This window comes from Drosophila gunungcola, unplaced genomic scaffold (assembly GCF_025200985.1).
Source record: "Drosophila gunungcola strain Sukarami unplaced genomic scaffold, Dgunungcola_SK_2 000051F, whole genome shotgun sequence".
Taxonomy (NCBI): Eukaryota; Metazoa; Arthropoda; class Insecta; order Diptera; family Drosophilidae; genus Drosophila; species Drosophila gunungcola.
Window position 1 is genome coordinate 539347 of NW_026453216.1, and position 17206 is coordinate 556552.

A 17206-nucleotide genomic window follows, 5' to 3' on the forward strand; every position below is an offset into this window, starting at 1 on the left:
TCTATAGATAAAGATTACAGTTAGGCGACCGATCACAAAGGCCTCAATAGACGACAAGTGTCCTCTTAAAGATGGACGAAATCTATAGGAGTCAGTTCAAAACAGAATTAAGGAAAAACGCGACTCGGTTGACTTATACGGACCTTGAATATGACTTAGGCGTTAGTAATTACTTCAGCGAAGTTTTCAGTGAGGAGAAGATCCGCACCATTTTCATGTAAATCAAAACCCTACAAGGAACCAGTTTTAGCACTTGTAGCGGATTTGCATTCACTTGAGCCTAACTAAATATAAACACTGAAAATGTCTTACTGCCTGTGCGGCCCAAAGATAACAGTTTCATGCAATTTTAGTACGCTTTTGTAATTAATGCAATCAAAGGTGTATATAAACATTTATTATTAATTATCAAATATTTATCTTTTTAGAATAACAAATGATGCTAGAGAGGATGAAATGGAGGAAAATATGGGTCAAGTAAACACAATGATTGGCAATCTCCGTAACATGGCATTGGATATGGGCTCTGAATTGGAAAACCAAAACCGTCAAATTGACAGAATTAATCGAAAGGTAAGCTAACAACTAATAACAAAAATGTAAAGAGATTTATACCTTATTAATATTAAAAAGGCTTGCTGATAGTTCTAGGAGTTTTGGTTTTTTCGCATTGTAATGTAGATTTATCTAAACCTTTCCCACACAGCTGGGAGTCGTAAGTTCAGTTTTAGTGCAACGCTCTTTTTCTCTACCGACGGATTATTCTGCTCACATAACAGTCAGTTAAAAATACAACTTAAACAGGAAAACCATTTTTTTTATGTAAAAGTTTCAATCGGGAGCAAGATCAGATGTTGATCTGGCCTACACAACTTTCAGAACTTGGAGCAAAAATCTACTAGTGAATTCGGCCGAGAATCAGTTATTGGACTACCACTGAATCTAGTTTTAAACAAGAATGTCTACCTACCCCTCTAATCTTTTCCTTGCGGCATTCAAAAAGGCGGGTTCGCGATTAAGGCGCTGTTACACGCAGATGATATTGTGATACTAGCGGATTCACCCCCCGAACTGGAAACAACGATTAGCGCTCTGCACAAATACTGACTGTTGTAGGGACAGCAAGTTCTGATTTTCAAAAAGCACTGGTTGGGGCTATCAGAAAACGAGTGAGCTAGAAATTGCCAGGTCCTATAAATATCTGGGAGTCTCGATTCAATCACTATTTATAGGAAGAACTAAGAGACGCAAAACTGGCTATAAATTGCTCATGGAAATTGCTGTTGATTAAAAATGAGGTTCCAACGAATAGCAAGTACAAGTTCCTTAGAGCATCAAAGCGGTCTATGTTTTGCTACAGCGGAAAGGTCTGGGGCATCGTCTATCCAGATTTACCCCGAATAGAATGTTATACCTTGAATGCGATACCTTACAGCTGAATTACACTACAGTTATATTCAAAAAGTTTTTAGCATAACCGAGCAAAGGCTGTCATGTTCCATGCCATGACGAACGAGAGCAACGGGTCGTAAAATCGGACACGCTTGCGCAGACCTATAGAGAAAGATTACAATTAGGCGACCGATCACAATGGCCTCAATAGATGACAACTATCCTCTTAAAGATGGACGAAATCTATAGGAGTCAGTTCAAAACGGAATCAAGGAAAAACGCGACTCGGTTGACTTAAACGGACCTTGAATATGACCTAGGCGCTAGTAATTACTTCAGCGACGTTTTCAGTGAGGAGAAAATCCGCACCATTTTCATGGCCGGAGGAAATATCCTTCCACTCAGCTTCATGGCAAATGTGTCAGCCAGCAACACTGTGTGACCGATTACAATTTGAGGAAGCAGGAAAATTTTTAATCTTCATACGAGTGATCCTTATGCTGCATTTTGGAAAGGCTCAGTTAAAAGCGCAGGAAGTATGCAACGCGCTAGACGGGCAATGTTAGTCGAAACTCTACAACCACATCAGCCAGGCACTCGAGTACCAAAACAACATTTTGATGAGACCTTTTTAATATCCTAATTCCAATGTCTATAAATATATATTTAAAATATTTTAATTCTACATTTGTAATGAAACTTCCTCAATGTTTTGTATAAATAAAGAATCATACTACTTCTACCACCTCCTACACATGTTACGTACACCTACAGGGTTGCCCATTCGTTTCGACTTTGACAGCATTGCCAATATGGCAAATATTTATTAAAGGTTTGCGGTTTAAAGAAATGTGCCGAAGATCGTTTGGAGAATGATCAGAATTTTTATGAAAAAAAGATGTTGTTAGATGAAGCTCATTTTCACCTCGGTGGTTACGTCAATAAGCACTTGCCGCACTTGGGCCTCCGAAAACACACAAGTGGTTTTGGGGAAGCCAATGCATTCACAACGAGTGGCTGTTTGATGCGGTATGTGGTTATTGGCCCGAAAAATATGCCGCCGTAACCGTCAATGGTTGGCGCACTTTCCTTTCCGCGAATGGAACATGACTACATTGAATAAATATTTTCTAGCAGGAGGGCACTTCGTGTCACACAGGTTACGTTTGAGTCTAACTTCTGGGCGGTACGTTCGAAAATCGAATAACCAGCCAAAAGGACAAGTGCTATGCTAACCATGCACAGAGTTTATTTTTATAATAAGCCCAGAAGGCACATATATATTAAACACGCCTCACAAGGATGGTCCTTGATTTCATGTTTGTTATGAACGGGTGAGCCAGAGATCCCAAGAATTCGGGTAGAAGGTACTCTGTTTCTGGTGCAGTTCATAGTTTTTTTATATTTTGTCAATCACCAGTTGGTTTTATAGAAGTCACCTGAGTGTATCACGGCCAAAAATCAACAGGTTCGCCGGGTGCCATCTGCGGAGACTCCGTCATTCAATGGTGTTGCAAGACGTCTAGCCAGACGGTTCTTAGTTCAATTTGTCCCTTCCAACAAGGGCGACGGTCTAGGTTAACAACAAGATAGGTTAACTTGTCTCTTAATGCTTGTCCGCCCCATCATTTGCGGAGAGCTTGTGTGGCATGCTGCGTTTGGTCGATGTTCAGTGCAATCTTCCACCGAAAAACCCAACAATCAAATTCATTTAAAAGAAGAATGGACACATCGGGTACAGACGAAAAGACCAAGGTTTAAGGAGGCATTAAATAGATGACAGATCTGCGTAATGACTGAGTTTGGCAGAGCCTTTGCTACCTTGCCCTCAATTGCGTCCATGGTAGCTTTACTAGACGTCTAGTATTTGCACGCACAGCATTAGGTCGGCCAACTCCTTATCTAGAAATCGTTGCTTTGACTTCTTGGCTTGTTGCTATGGAGAAAAGCGGTTCTCCAGATCATCTCCAAATACTTTAGCAATCTCGGAATTTCTTTGGGCCATCCTTACGTTTAAGGGAAAACCTTTTAGTTTGCGGGTGTGTTTCCACAGCGCAAATTCGTGATTCTGAATAGGATCAATGGCTCTGAGTTTGTGCATAAAGAATTCAGACTTGGCTGGACTAAGGACTTTTCTTAGCTCTGACACAGCAACCTTCAATCTTGTAATGTCAATGGTAAGCCTCGCTCTCTTCCAGACGCAGGGGAGTGCATGACCCTTCCTGGCAAAGGCAGTCATTTCTGGTTTCGAAGTCTTGGTGTACTGGTGGTGGAATAGGAATACTTCTAGCAGGAGGTGCAGCGTGCAATAAGATCCGTTTGTAATTCTAAACAGAGGGAAATTTCGCTTCGTTGCAAGCATAGCATACTTTTCATTATGTAACTTAGGTCACTTTTGTAGTAATAGGAACTAAGTAAGCAATTACTCTTAATATAAACATGGCAAAGGTAGTTTTAAGTTATATAGTTAAGTTATATTTTAATGTGTGTGTAACCCTGGATATATTTTGTATGTGCTATCCCTGGTTTGTAAAAGTATCGATGTGTTTTGCATCCCTAAAAAACGCACGAACGAAGAAGATCGAGGCATTCGAAAAAGCGTGCCCGGTGCGATCGAAAGAAAAGCTGAATAAAAGATAATTAAATTAAAGCAGAACAAAGAACACTATAATTCAGAAGTGGTAACTGAACCTAACCAAGTTATATTGGAATAGGAAAATATCTGTTAACATGGCTTCACGCATTAATCTCGGCGAACTAAAATTAATGGAAATCAAAAGTTTCTGTGAAAAACTTGGCTTGTCCACAAAGGGAAACAAAGCCGCACTAATTACGAAGTTAAGTGCTGTACTACCGTCTGAAATTGCTCCGGAGTTGTACTACGAAAGGGTGGAGTCTACGATAGGTGGAGGCGAAATTGGTGTTGAGATGGATGTCGCCAATGCAGCCAACAACAACAACGAAGAACAAGACGGCGAGATGACTTTCGCTATTGCAGCCAACAACAACAACGAAGAACAAAGCGAAGAAGAAGTTGAAGACGTTTTCGTCAACGATCTTGTCGAGACAGTTAATCGTGGTGGCGTTCAACGTTCAGGAAACGGCGTTCAACTTCCAGGAACCGGCGTTCAACCGAGTACTTCAACCTTCGGCGTTCAGCCAAGTGCTTCAACCGTCGGCGTTCAATCAAGTACTTCAACCTTCGGCGTTCAACCAAGTACTTCAACCGTCGGCGTTCAACCAAGTGCTTCAACCTTCGGCGTTCAACCAAGTGCTTCAACCGTCGGCGTTCAATCGAGTACTTTAACCTTTGGCGTTCAACGTAGACCAGCTAGCAACATACTATCCGAATTAGGTGGAAACGCTGCGGGAATGGAACAGGCGATGCAAAATGTACGTTTCGAAAATGTGGACCGTCTTTCCAAGCCAGAAATGAACTTGAACACCGTGAAAGAGCTACTCTTAGAATTCAACGGCGATGGCAACATAAACGAATGGTTGCTGGTGGTAAAAAATGTTCGTGATGTGTTCAAAGTCAGTGATGACGTTATGCGTCCATTAATATGCACACGCTTAAAGGGCAAGGCTAATTTTTGGCTGTTACCTCACTGTTGTCTGGGAGTATCGACTTGATTCTGGCACAACTAAAAATTATTTTTGGAACCAAGGATAACGTCCTGGAAATGCGACGCAAGTTTGAAAACCGCCAGTGGCAATTCGGTGAGAAGTTTGCCATCTACTACTTTGACGAACTTACTCTGGCACAAGACATCGCTATGAGCGTTCACGAACTAGTGCAGTACTTGATAAATGGCATACAAAATGTACAACTTAAAAACCAAGCGAAACTACTACGTTTTGCAGTGCCTGCTGATGTATTGGAAGCCTTTCAAGATGTAGAGAAACCCAGAGCTCCGCTACATCAAAATAGGATGCAAGGAAAGTCTTCATCAAACGCTGCGACCCCGGAACAGAGGGTCATCAAATGCTTTAACTGCCATAGTCTTGGCCATCTTGCTAAGGAATGCCGCAAGCCAGTACGGGCTTATGGAGCTTGCTATGCCTGTGGAGAAGTTGGACACTTGGCTAGAGAGTGTTTATTGTATAAGAAGAAAGAAACTGGCAACGAATATGCAAGACATTTTAGAGTTCATTTTAAAAATACGATACATAATTCTAATAAATTTTATTCCATAGAGTGCCTCATAGATTCGGGAAGCCCCGGCTCATTTCTAAAGAAGTCAGTAAATTCCAGTAACGTAATCATTAATAAGAACAAGATGAATAATAACTTCTTCGGAATAAACGAAAGTAAACTAAATGTAATTGGAAAAACAGTTTGTCTAATTAAAAGTTCAAATAAAAACGTATTGATTGAACTACTGGTTGTAACTGATGAATCTGTAAGGTACTCAATGGTAGTAGGACGCGATTTTTTAAATCTAAGTAATTTTAAGCTCGTACAAATAGTTAACGATGCTAACCAATTATCTTTTAATCCAATCGGTATACATTTAGTGAAAAAGTGCGAAAGTGATTTATCAAACAAAGGTAGATGTAGAGACTAAAGTAAAGAGCAATCTTAGAAACAATTACAAAGTAGATTTCAATGTAGAGAAACAGGTAGATATAGAGAAAAGAGTAGAGAAATCGAACAAGCCCGAGGTAGCGAAATGTTTAGAAATTATAACGAATATTAATGTTGAGGCCGATATAGATGACAAAGCTGACACCAGACAATGTGGATTCATTCGATAGAGACATGCTTAATATAAATGTTATTTGCGATGGCAAAGCGACTTACACGATAGGAAAGGAGGTGAGTCAAGAAAGTAGAAATAAGTTTAAATGTTTGTTTAAAACTTTTTATGAAGACGCTGATCGCCCGATTGAACCTTAAATATAGTGTATTATGAAGATCACAATTGGAAGTGATAAACCATTTCGGTGTCCCCCTCGAAGATTGTCTTACGCAGAAAAGTCCGAAGTTCAAAAAATATTAGACGAGAATTTAGCCAGTGAATCTGAATATGTGTCGTCAATTGTTCTTGTAAAGAAAAAGAAAGGAGAACTTAGAATGTGAGTCGATTACCGTCACCTTAATAAGGTCACTCTTAAAGATAATTACCCGATTCCGTTAATTGATGACTTGTTGGAAAGGTTAGCGAATAAAAAATTCTTTTCGAAACTTGATTTGAAAAACGGATTTCATCATGTGTTCATGGAATTTCTAAGAATGCCGTTTGGCTTGACGAATGCACCACCAACATTCCAAAGATTAATTAACAAGATATTTGCCGATATGGTACGACCGGGAAAAGTTGTGATCTATCTTGATGACATTATGATAGCGACGAAGAGTTTGTATGAGCATTTCGAAATTTTAAAAGATGTTCTGAAACGTATAGTTGAAAACAAATTAAAACTTAGACTTGATAAATGTGAATTCTTGCAATCATCCATTGATTACTTGGGATATACAGTCAATGGAGATGGGATAAAAGCGAACGAAACGGGTTTAGAAGCAATTAGGTCTTTTCCAGTGCCCTCAAAAGTCAGCGAGGTCTCAAACTTTATTGGATTACGCTCTTATTTCAGAAGATTTATTAAAGATTTTTCTATTATTGCTAAGCCAGAGAAGTAATAGTTTTCTTGTAATTGAAACAAATACTTTCGAAGAAAATCTAATTATATGTCAAGGAAAAGATGAAAATATAAATTGAGTTAAAGAAATTTTATTAAATCAAGACGATGGGCACTATGAACTACGAAATAGTGTCGTGTATGTGTATAAGAAAAGTAACTATAGGCTTCTGTTTTGTGTTCCACAGTCAATGGAATAAAATGTTCTGTAAAAATACCATAACGAAATGGGGCATGTAGGAATTGACAAAGTAACGGACCTCATTAGTAAAAGTTATTGGTTTCCAGGTATAAGAAAGAAAGTTGAGATTCACATAAAGAACTGCCTAAAGTGTATAGCATTTTCTAATAAAACAGGTAAAACTGAGGGTTTTTTACATCCTATTCCGAAAAGTACAAGTCCGTTTGAAGTCATTCATATTGATCACTATGGTCCGATAAATAGCAAGGAAACGAATAAAAAGCACATACTAGTAATAATTGACGCATGTACAAAATTCACCAGATTATATCCAACCAACAACACCAAGGAAGCAATAGAAGCGTTACAAAACTATTTCAGATCGTACAGTAGACCTAAAAACATAATATCGGATCGAGGCAGCTGTTTTACGTCAAAGGAATTTGAGGAGTTTGTTGAACAAAACAATGTAAGTCATGTTAAAATAGCAACAGCTTCGCCACAAGCTAACGGGCAAGTAGAAAGAGTCAATAGAGATTCAGGTCCAATGAAAACAAAGTTTTAGACAAAGTACAAGCTGATATATGCCAGAAAAAAAAAGAAATTAATAAAATAAATAAATATGGCCAAAGTAGCATTGTTACTAGAAATAAGTCAACGAGTTTCGGGAGTTCCTCATAGTCAGGACGGCCGAATTGTAGTAATAAAAACTAAGTAAGCAATTACTCTTAATATTAACATGGAAAAGTAGCTTTAAGCTATATAGTTAAGTTATATTTTAATGTGTGTGTTACCCTGGATATATATTTTGTGTGTGCTATTTCTGGTTTTTAAAAGTATCGATGTGTTTTGCATCTCTAAAAAAACGCACGAACGAAGAAAAAGCAAGGCCGGTGCGATCGAAAGAAAAGCTGAATAAAAGATAATTAAATTAAATCAAAACAAAGAACACTATACTTTATACCCAGAGCTTTTAAAGAGTACCCCTTGAGTCCTACCACTCAGATAACTCAAAATCCATGTTAGACGATCGTTTAAAAACTCTAAAACAGCTAAATTCCGTACAAGAAGAGAGAGATTTTCGGAACCAAACCCTTTACTAAAATCAGAGTAAACAACGTCAGTCTGAATTTATAACGAAAGACGTAAGTTCCAAGAGCTTTGTCGCCGTAGACCTGCGACTTATAAATCCGTGTTGGGGACATAATCGACTTGTGTTGCCTGTGGGGGGTAACAACGTTTACAAAAAGCGTGGAGATAGCGGATAACTTAGAGTAACCTCTGTTATTGCTTTTATTTGATTTATTTCCCTTTTGATAAAGGGAAATAACAAATGACTCCTTCCAAGAAGGTGGGAAGTCAAAAGTTTTTAGGAATAGAGTTATTTAGTGGTCTGCACAGTGTCTCAGCGCAGTATCTAAGCACACAGCCTGAAACACCATCAATACCCGGTGAGTAGACTGGTTTAATCCTTTACAGATCAAAAAACGGAGTTTTTACTTAAATTTGAAAAAAGGTTAAGTTAAACGCATATTTGAATTGAAAACAACTGTTATCGGACTGTTTCCCCGTGGGCTCGAACGCCTGCTTCTTAAGAAACAATGGTGGCTATCCCCTCCAATAATTAAGCGACTACCTACAGAGCCAAACAGGCGCAGATATTCATGAGCTGATCAAGAATGAAGGTGCCTAGAAGGACAGTAGACAGTAGAGCCCTGCATGATTAAAATATATATTTTATTTAAGAAAAACCTTTGTTTTTTAAATTTTTCGACATGGACGCAGTTTAAGAGGCAATCAAGTTAAAGCTTCAGTCTGGAGAATATGAATTTTCCAACAATCGCGGAAGTAGTAAAGATTGGGAAATTTTTGCTATAATAAAGGATAGTCAAGGGAATGACATGGATAACATTGTGAGCTGCGGGGAATGCTTCAAATTTCACAAAAGCACTTCTAATTTGACTCGCCACAAGAGCTTTCAAAATTGTAAAAACATTTCAAAGAGAAATGATATCGTACAAATTGAGTCAGAAACTAAAGAGTTTTTAGTTAAAGTTGTGACGCAATAGACAGTTGAAAATTGTCGTCCTTTTGAAGTGGTTGAAAATACTGAACTGGAAAAATTTGCAGATACCATGATACAACTAGGAGCCAGTTTCGGACCTAATCTTAGGGAAAGGTCTACCATTCCACATCATACTACGGTATCCAGGAATGTAAGTCAGGGGTATGCAGAAGTGTTTACAAAGGTCAAAAATGAGCTTGCTATAATCATGACGTGTAGTACATGGTGGATATGTTTCCGTGACCATTCACTATGCTTTAAAGGGAAAGCCTGTTAACAGGCTTTTGTAAATAGAATCAATGAAAGGATTATCTTCGACAGTTAAAAATCAATTTGCTAAACGTTTTGTATAGTATTTATTTTAAAAACCACTACTTAAAGATGCAAACCTAAAAGCTGTGTTGAATTCTAGCTCTTCTGGACGAAGACGATCCCATAATTGTTATGGCAACGTTGCTGGACATCGCAAAAAAAAAAAAACAAAGTAATCCTCTTGTTCTTAAGAATTCGCGATTTTTGGTACGACTTAAGAGAAAATACTAATATTTCTGCTATAGGAGCGAAATAAAATTATCCTCCTGCTCCAAAAATTCGCGGTTTGTGCTTCGGAGAAGTCATTAATCACAACCGGACATTTTGGGCACTTCTTTTTTGAGAACCGTGTTCAATGTGCTTCTGTAATGCTGATCTGTTCTGTGAGTCAATGAAGTCATGAGCCATAGGACTCAAAGGAGTCATGAGCCACAGGAGTCATAAGTCATAGGAGTCATGAGCCCCATGAGCTTTTTCGTTTTAGATCAGATTAAGTGGATCATGTTAACTTAACATGAGCTGAGCTATTCGAACCTTAAATATTTTGACTTGATTAACTCGAGGCTCCGATATTGTGGCGCTCAGGCAGGACTTAGCGATAACAGCAGCAACACCATCCGCTGGTCTTCAGGAATGTTGGCAGAATGCACAGCATGACCATAAGGTTCGAATGCCATCCGATCCTTATATATTATTGACTAGATTAGCTCGAACTTTTATTTAAATGTGAGTCAAAGGACCCTATGATTCCACTATTGCAAGGCTCTAGTAGACAACACCAAAAAAATTCTGCCAAACCCAATGACAAAATTAATGGAAACTGCTAGCAGGGGAGGCTCCGATATTGTGGGGCTCAGACAGGACTTAGCGATAACAGTAGCACCACCATCCGCTGGTCTTCAGGAATGTTGGCAGAGTGCACAGCATAACCATAAATGCTAAAAAGAGAACGGCTGGTAAAATGTGTATCTCAGATAAGTAGCATGTCAATGTTTTCAATCACCGACTTCATAACTTGATCAAGGCATACCAACAGTTCGTCAATTGAATATTCAGCCTGCCCTGCTCAATCAATAAGGTCTTGTTACTAGTTCCAGCTGGCCTAGTAAGTACAATTCATTTAGAGGTGAATCACTCGATGGTAAGAGCTGTCTTGAGGATAGATGAAGCCACGAGGTAAGCAAAGCGTTATGAACCCTCTCTCAATCGTCTCTAAATAGGCAGGACATCAGCGTGAGAAAGCACTATGGTTAGAACCACAATAAACGCATTTTCTCTTCTTTCGTGACCAGGCACTTCTTCTTGTCCAATGTTTCATGGCCACCAGCACATCTGGCTACCTTTGGCAAAAGTCGGCAAACATTTTTAGAATGCCCAAATTCTCGACATTGAAAACACCTTAAAGGACCCTATCTCTGAAGCTGTGATTCCACTGTCACCACCTGATAAACAACTGTGCGAATAACATAAACGTCTTTGCTGTTTACAGATGGTTCTGATACAACAAAGAATAAACTTAGGCTCGCCTTGCCATTCACACCAGGGGGGTTTTATACATTCCGAGCATTGTGCCCCAAGGCTTAAAGTCTAGCAGTAATTTCGGCAGTCTAGGTATACTCATGAAGTCCCTTTTTAAATTGAAAGGTGCTACAGGGATTTAATTATTCTTAAACTGCTTCTGGACGACACGGTAGACATTTTCGTCTTCCACAGTAATCTTCCAGGAAGATCGATCCTTTGTTTTCAACGTTTATAATCGCCAACTAACATCATCCCACAATGGAGTTGATAAATTGTATGCGCCGCCCTGATACCTATTTCCATTAAGTTTCTCAAACTAAAACGAGATGCTTCCGTACATGTGACTTGCTAAGCTACTTGATTTCCGAATACAATTGGAAAAAGGTATACAATTGCATAGAAATGGAAAGTGCCACTGAAACTTTGTATAGCGTAAAATCACGTCTTTCAATGAGTATGTTCCTGACAGTCTTTCTCAAAAACACAAGAGCTTCAAAGACTTAAAAATTTAAAACAAACAATTAAAAAAAGTTCAAAAGGACGTTAAAGACATCTAATTTTTCGAAATACGTGGTGTCCCATGGACTTAAACCGATTATGAAAATTTTTACCGATCGTGTGAAATCTCTGTCTGAGCTCTTTGAAGATTTGTCGCCAATATGGACAATTGATTTGTCAATTTGATATTCCATTGAAAAGGTTTGAGAAAGACCAGATTGCTGAGTCATTATTTTGATCCATTTGTCGATAGATCCCTCATTTCTTTTTACGCTGTTTATATAAATTATAAAACCGTTAAGTATTTATTTTATATTTTTATTTATTTCCCAGCCCGTAAGGGCATAGGTATTTTTATGCAGAGTTAATTCTCTGGAGTACAATTTTTGACTAAACTAAAGAACCTATCCAACTGCAGCTTGAGGCCTTTGCCTGGCTGCATCGCTGTCGCCAAGGTGCCGGGTCAGCGTTTTGTCCCTGCCCGTGGCAATCACTCGGTCCGCGAGTGCTCTGGTCTGACTCCGGGTATTTGCACCCGGAACGCGCGGTCAGCGGTTTCTTTGCTGCGCGTGCAGGCCAACGGATATGGTCTGCAACTCGGCAATTTCTTCTCTTGGAAACTGCCTGTGTTAACTTCTCCCCCCTTCAAGTGGTCGACGTCCCGGGGACCCGCTCGTTCCACATCGTTGTCAGTTCTTGGTTTGGTGTGACTTCTGGCCCTTAGATAGCGATAGCCGAGCCAAATGGTGGATTACAGAAAGAATGTAGCAAGTAGGGAAAAGGAGTTGCTGAGGAAGGACCCCAGTGTATGTTCTTCTCTGAGGGTCCCGATGTGGTGGAGATTGCTCAGACTCAGCTCGTGAAGAAATGGGAGACTCAGCCGGTTCTGGTGGGCCGAGATGGCCTATGGCCATGGCCGACACAGCAGGTTTTCTCATTGAACTTCCCAATTGATTTACGAACCAAGTTCCGTTGAGGGCTACCTTGTCAGAATAGGTTACCAGGTAGGTTTTTAGATATTTTTTGCTCTCGCCCTTGGTTGTCGGTTATGGTCACGTTGGCATTGTTCACGATGAGGGTGCCATGATCCACAATGGTAACTGGATCCAGGTGACCTGGGAGCGTGGAGCAGTGCGCAATTTTGTAGCTCCCTGCAGAAGGTGGCGCCGACAGTCGTTTTGCAATAACCGATGTTAAGGTTTCGCGCTGGGCATTCGGCGACAAGGTTCCCATCTTCAAAGTCCAGGATTTTTTTCTGGTGCTGAACTGGATAGACTTTTATATTCTTACATATAAATTTAGGGCTAGGGAGTTTAATGAGAAAATGTAGAATTTCAGAATATTGAAAAACGCTAATACTAGATACCTCTAATAATTCTATCAAACTAACGTCAATAAGCTGCCTGTCCTCGAATTCGCCAATATCGGAACTATCCAAAATTGCTGGACTTACGATGTTTAATTTTGCTAGGGTTAAGCCCATTAAAATGTTTTCTAGATCCGTGATTACAATTCTATTTTTTGCTAGAATAATTTCCAAAAGGTGGGTTTCTTTATCTGTTTCGAAATAATGGATTTGATTCATTGAGTTTGTGAGTTCATTTAGACGTTTCTGAAATTTGATATTTAATTCTGTTTGTCCTTCTTCTGTTCTCATTAATTGTTCTTGATTAAATTTTATTTGCTCCCAATCGTTAAAGTCGGGTGTGCCGGCAATAACTTTTAGTGTTATCCCGATTAAGTTAATAGTCCTAGCGGCTCTATGGTGGATGTTTAAGGTAGTCACCAACTCGCGAATATTTGTAAGATCCGTCATTATGACAGGTGTCCTGTAATCGTCTGTAAACGTCTTCGTCATTGTTTCCGTCTGGTCGGCGTAGTCTTCATAAGTCGTCACGTTCGTTGAGTGTTGTAGCTATCCGTAGGACTCCCAGATGACAATTTCGATGTCTTCTATCGGGATGTAGTCTGCGTTCGTGTAGACATTAAGTTTAACTGTCGCGTCCGTCTTGACAGTCGTAAGTACAAAAACTAAGACGAATTTTCCTAACCTAGAAAAATATAAAAATAATAGAAAAAGGAGTTCAGTAATCTCGCGAAGATGGTTAGCGTAGATTATCCTTGTGGACCACCCTCCCCTCAATTTGGATCGTGGTCCCCAGGTCTGCTCCAATGATTTTTTCCGAGCATGTTTCCTGTGCGTTTGTTTGCCTTTAAGAAAAATTTCACCATCTTGATAGCTCTTTTGGGTCCTATCTTTGTTTACCTGGTCAAGGGATTTTTCTTGAGCCCTTACTAATTCTGCTTTCAAAATCCGCGGGCTTTGAGAGAACAATCTCTATGGGTTTTTTGTTGGTTACCGAGTGGATAGAATTGTTGTATTTGTTGGTTGCCAAAAGAATTAGTTCGGTCGTATCGCTTAAGTTGCCCTCTATTTTCAAGCATCTGGCTATTTCAGCCAGGGTGCTATGAAACCTTTCTACTTGATCGTTTGAGGTGCTATGTAGAGGCGGGGCGTTGGCAATAGTGATATTGAAATGATTCATGAGTATTGATTTAATTTTTTCGGAGTTGAACGATCTTTCGTTATCACAATAAATTGTTTTGATTTTTGGGAAGAAATTTATTATGTGTAATATAGGGGATTTTACGTCCACTATGGCCCTCGATGCGATAGCCTGCACCGTGGCGAATTTTGAAAATTTATCGATGCAAGTTAGAAAAAGGGTTCTATCTGTTGAAAAAATGTCGACGTGGAGAATTTTCCCAGAAAAGAAGGTATCGGTGTTTCTGCTACCACTTGCTTAGATGGAACGCGTTTGTATTTTGCCATTGAACAGGTCTTGCAATTCAAGGTTGTTTCTGTTGCTAACCGAAGCATTTTAGGGAAAAAATAGTCCCTCAAGATTTGCTTTACATTTTCTTGTGCTGCTCGGTGACCCCTGTTGTGTTCTGCTATAACAATTTCTCTTTGCTCGGTTGTATCCGTTATGTCCTGCACGAAGCTTTTCGTATATTTGAATGACGTGCTGGGGAACAATTCAACTAGTCGAAGTTGAAGAAATGCCAAGATCGGTAGGGAGCAATATATTGCGTTTACCACCTCAGCATTAACTAAATCTTGTAAAGTGTTAAGCTGATTTTCTCGGTTAGAAATTTTTATTACGTGTCGCACCTTGCTTTTAAACAAGATGAATGTGTCAACAGAGGAGCTGTTTTCTTCCGGAAACAGTTTACTGGGTTGCCCGTCGTGTCTATGGTGTATGTCATTGACTGTTCGCTGTGTATAGTTGCTACATCTGATTCTATATCGTCTTCTAAGACGATTATGTTCTGGCGAGACAGCGCGTCTGCCACAAGGTTTTCTTTGCCAGGTTTATAAACTAATTTTGCGCCGTGATTGTCGATAATCCCCTTTCAGCGTTTTAGTTTCGCGTTAGGGTTTTTGTCCGAGACGGCAAAGGTAAGTGGCTGGTGGTCGGTAAAGATCTGCAAGCCTTTCACTCCGTACAAGTAATTCCGGAGGTTTTTCAGTGCCCAAACTATAGCGAGGAGCTCTCGCTCGTTGGTTGCATAATTTTTTTCGTTGTCCCGCAGCGCACGTGATATCATAGTGAAGGGTCGGCCATCTTGCGTTAGTACTGCTCCCAATCCAGAGCCTGACGCATCAGTCGTCAAGTCAAATGGCTTTTCGAAATCCGGGTAGGAAAGCAGAACGTCTTCTGATGCCAAGATCTCTCTCAGTCTGTCAAACTTTTCTCTCTGTTCCTTGGTCATATCTTTGTCAACTTTTCTCGACTGATATTTGCTAGTTTTACCATTTTCTCCCTTTAGGATATTCGTTAATGGTCTTGCGATAGTCGCGAAGTTTTTTATGAAGCACCTATAATAGCTTGCTAGTCCCAGGAAAGATCTGAGTTCGTATAACGTTCTAGGCGGGGGGAATTGTTTTATTGCTTTGATCTTCTCAGGTGAAGTTCGTAGCCATGTTTGAGGCACTATGAATACCAAGTATTCGACGCTTTTTTTAAAGAACTTTGACTTTTCTTGGGACACTCTCATGCCCGCCTCTAAGAGTTTCGTTAAGGCCCAATCCACGTACCTAACATGGTCCTCTTTTGTTTTGGAAAATATTATAACGTCATCGACATACACATAGCATATCTTTGAAATTCCTTCCCGAAGGACATTCTTAAGTATTCTTAAGTCCAATTGGCAGTCTACAGAATTCGTATTTGCCGTTGTTTATTGAAAAGGCTGTCTTTTCCCTGTCCTTTTCTGCCAGCTCTATCTGATAAAAGCCTGACATGAGGTCGAGTGTCGTAAAAAGTTTCGACTCGCCCATATTCGACAGTATTGTCGAGATGGTAGGGATAGGGTATCTATCGTCTACGCTTTTTTGGTTTAGTTTCCTAAAGTCGATAACCAATCTCTTTTTAACCCCGTTTTGGTCAGTTCCTTTTTTATCCCCAACCCAGGTAGGGTTATTATATGGGGACTTGGATGGCCTTATTACGCCGTCCGCAAGAAGTTGTTTAACCTCTGCATTGACGAATTCGGTTACACCCATGGGGTGCGAGTATGACTTAGAGTATACCGGTTCCCCATCCGCTTTAATCGTTGCCAATGTGTTTATGTTGAAAGGTAGCGCTTCGTCCGGATCAGCGAGAGCTTTATGATTTTTTACAATCATTTTATCGAAGGTGGCTTTAATTGCCAGAGGAACGTCCTCGTCATCGATTTTTATGAAGTTAACGTTTTCCGCTTTAGCAAACTGGATCTTTTCAGTTCCTTTGCTAATGTGTAGAACATTTCTGGTAAAATCGAGCTTCGCATTTACTTGTTTAAGTATGTCGAGTCCGATAATGCCGTTAAAATCTTTAAGGTCGTTAAGAATGAAAAAGGGTGTTTTTACGTTGAACCCTGAAACTAGACATTTTTTATCTATTTTAGTAAAGCCATGGATCGACTTTACTGTGAAGGGTTTATCCGCTGCCACGATGCCTTTCAGCCCCGGCAGTGGAGTAATGTAATTTTTAGAGGTGCCTGTGTCGATTAATAGTTTTATTTCTTTTCCTGCTACCGTACGTGTAATATAAGGAAGCAGGGATTTTATTCTAAAAAATTGCAGGAGTCTTCTACAGCTAACTCGTCTTCCATCTCCGTGGTGCTTGCTTGCGCAACGAAGTCATATTCCTCATCGTCGGTTTTTTCTTCAGGCATGAAGTTTATTTTTTGTTGGGATCGTGTCGACCCCCTTTGGAGGAGGTGTCGACCTCCATTGGTTCTGGCGCTGGTTGGTTTGGACCTGCGCTATTATATGGTCTTTGTTTAAAAGAACCGCCCTGATTAGTTGATCCCTTTTGGGTCCTGACAAACTGAGGGTTCTTTTTTATCGCCCCTGGCTTTGGTTCTGTTCATAGTTTTTCCACCCTGTTTGTCGCTGATTGCTCGGCCTAAATATCTTTTCCTCGCTATGGCTGCCGCTGCTGTTGTCGCCGCTGCTGCCGTTATCGCTGCCGCTGCTACTGTCTTCTAAGGGAGGAATTTTTTTGGGTTTCTTCCACTTGCTAAGAGGAGTTTTTAGATTTTGG

The 17206-nt window shown here is 39.9% G+C and overlaps 1 protein-coding gene across 2 annotated transcripts in view; it reads left to right on the plus strand.

The window, feature by feature from the left end:
- Positions 1-17206, plus strand: part of LOC128264029 (synaptosomal-associated protein 25) — a 475697-nt gene that overhangs the window by 406434 nt on the left and 52057 nt on the right. For both annotated transcript variants that reach the window (XM_052999312.1, XM_052999313.1), the window contains exon 7: positions 429-573. In XM_052999312.1, the coding sequence (XP_052855272.1) occupies positions 429-573 (145 nt within the window). The remainder of the gene's footprint in view (positions 1-428; positions 574-17206) is intronic.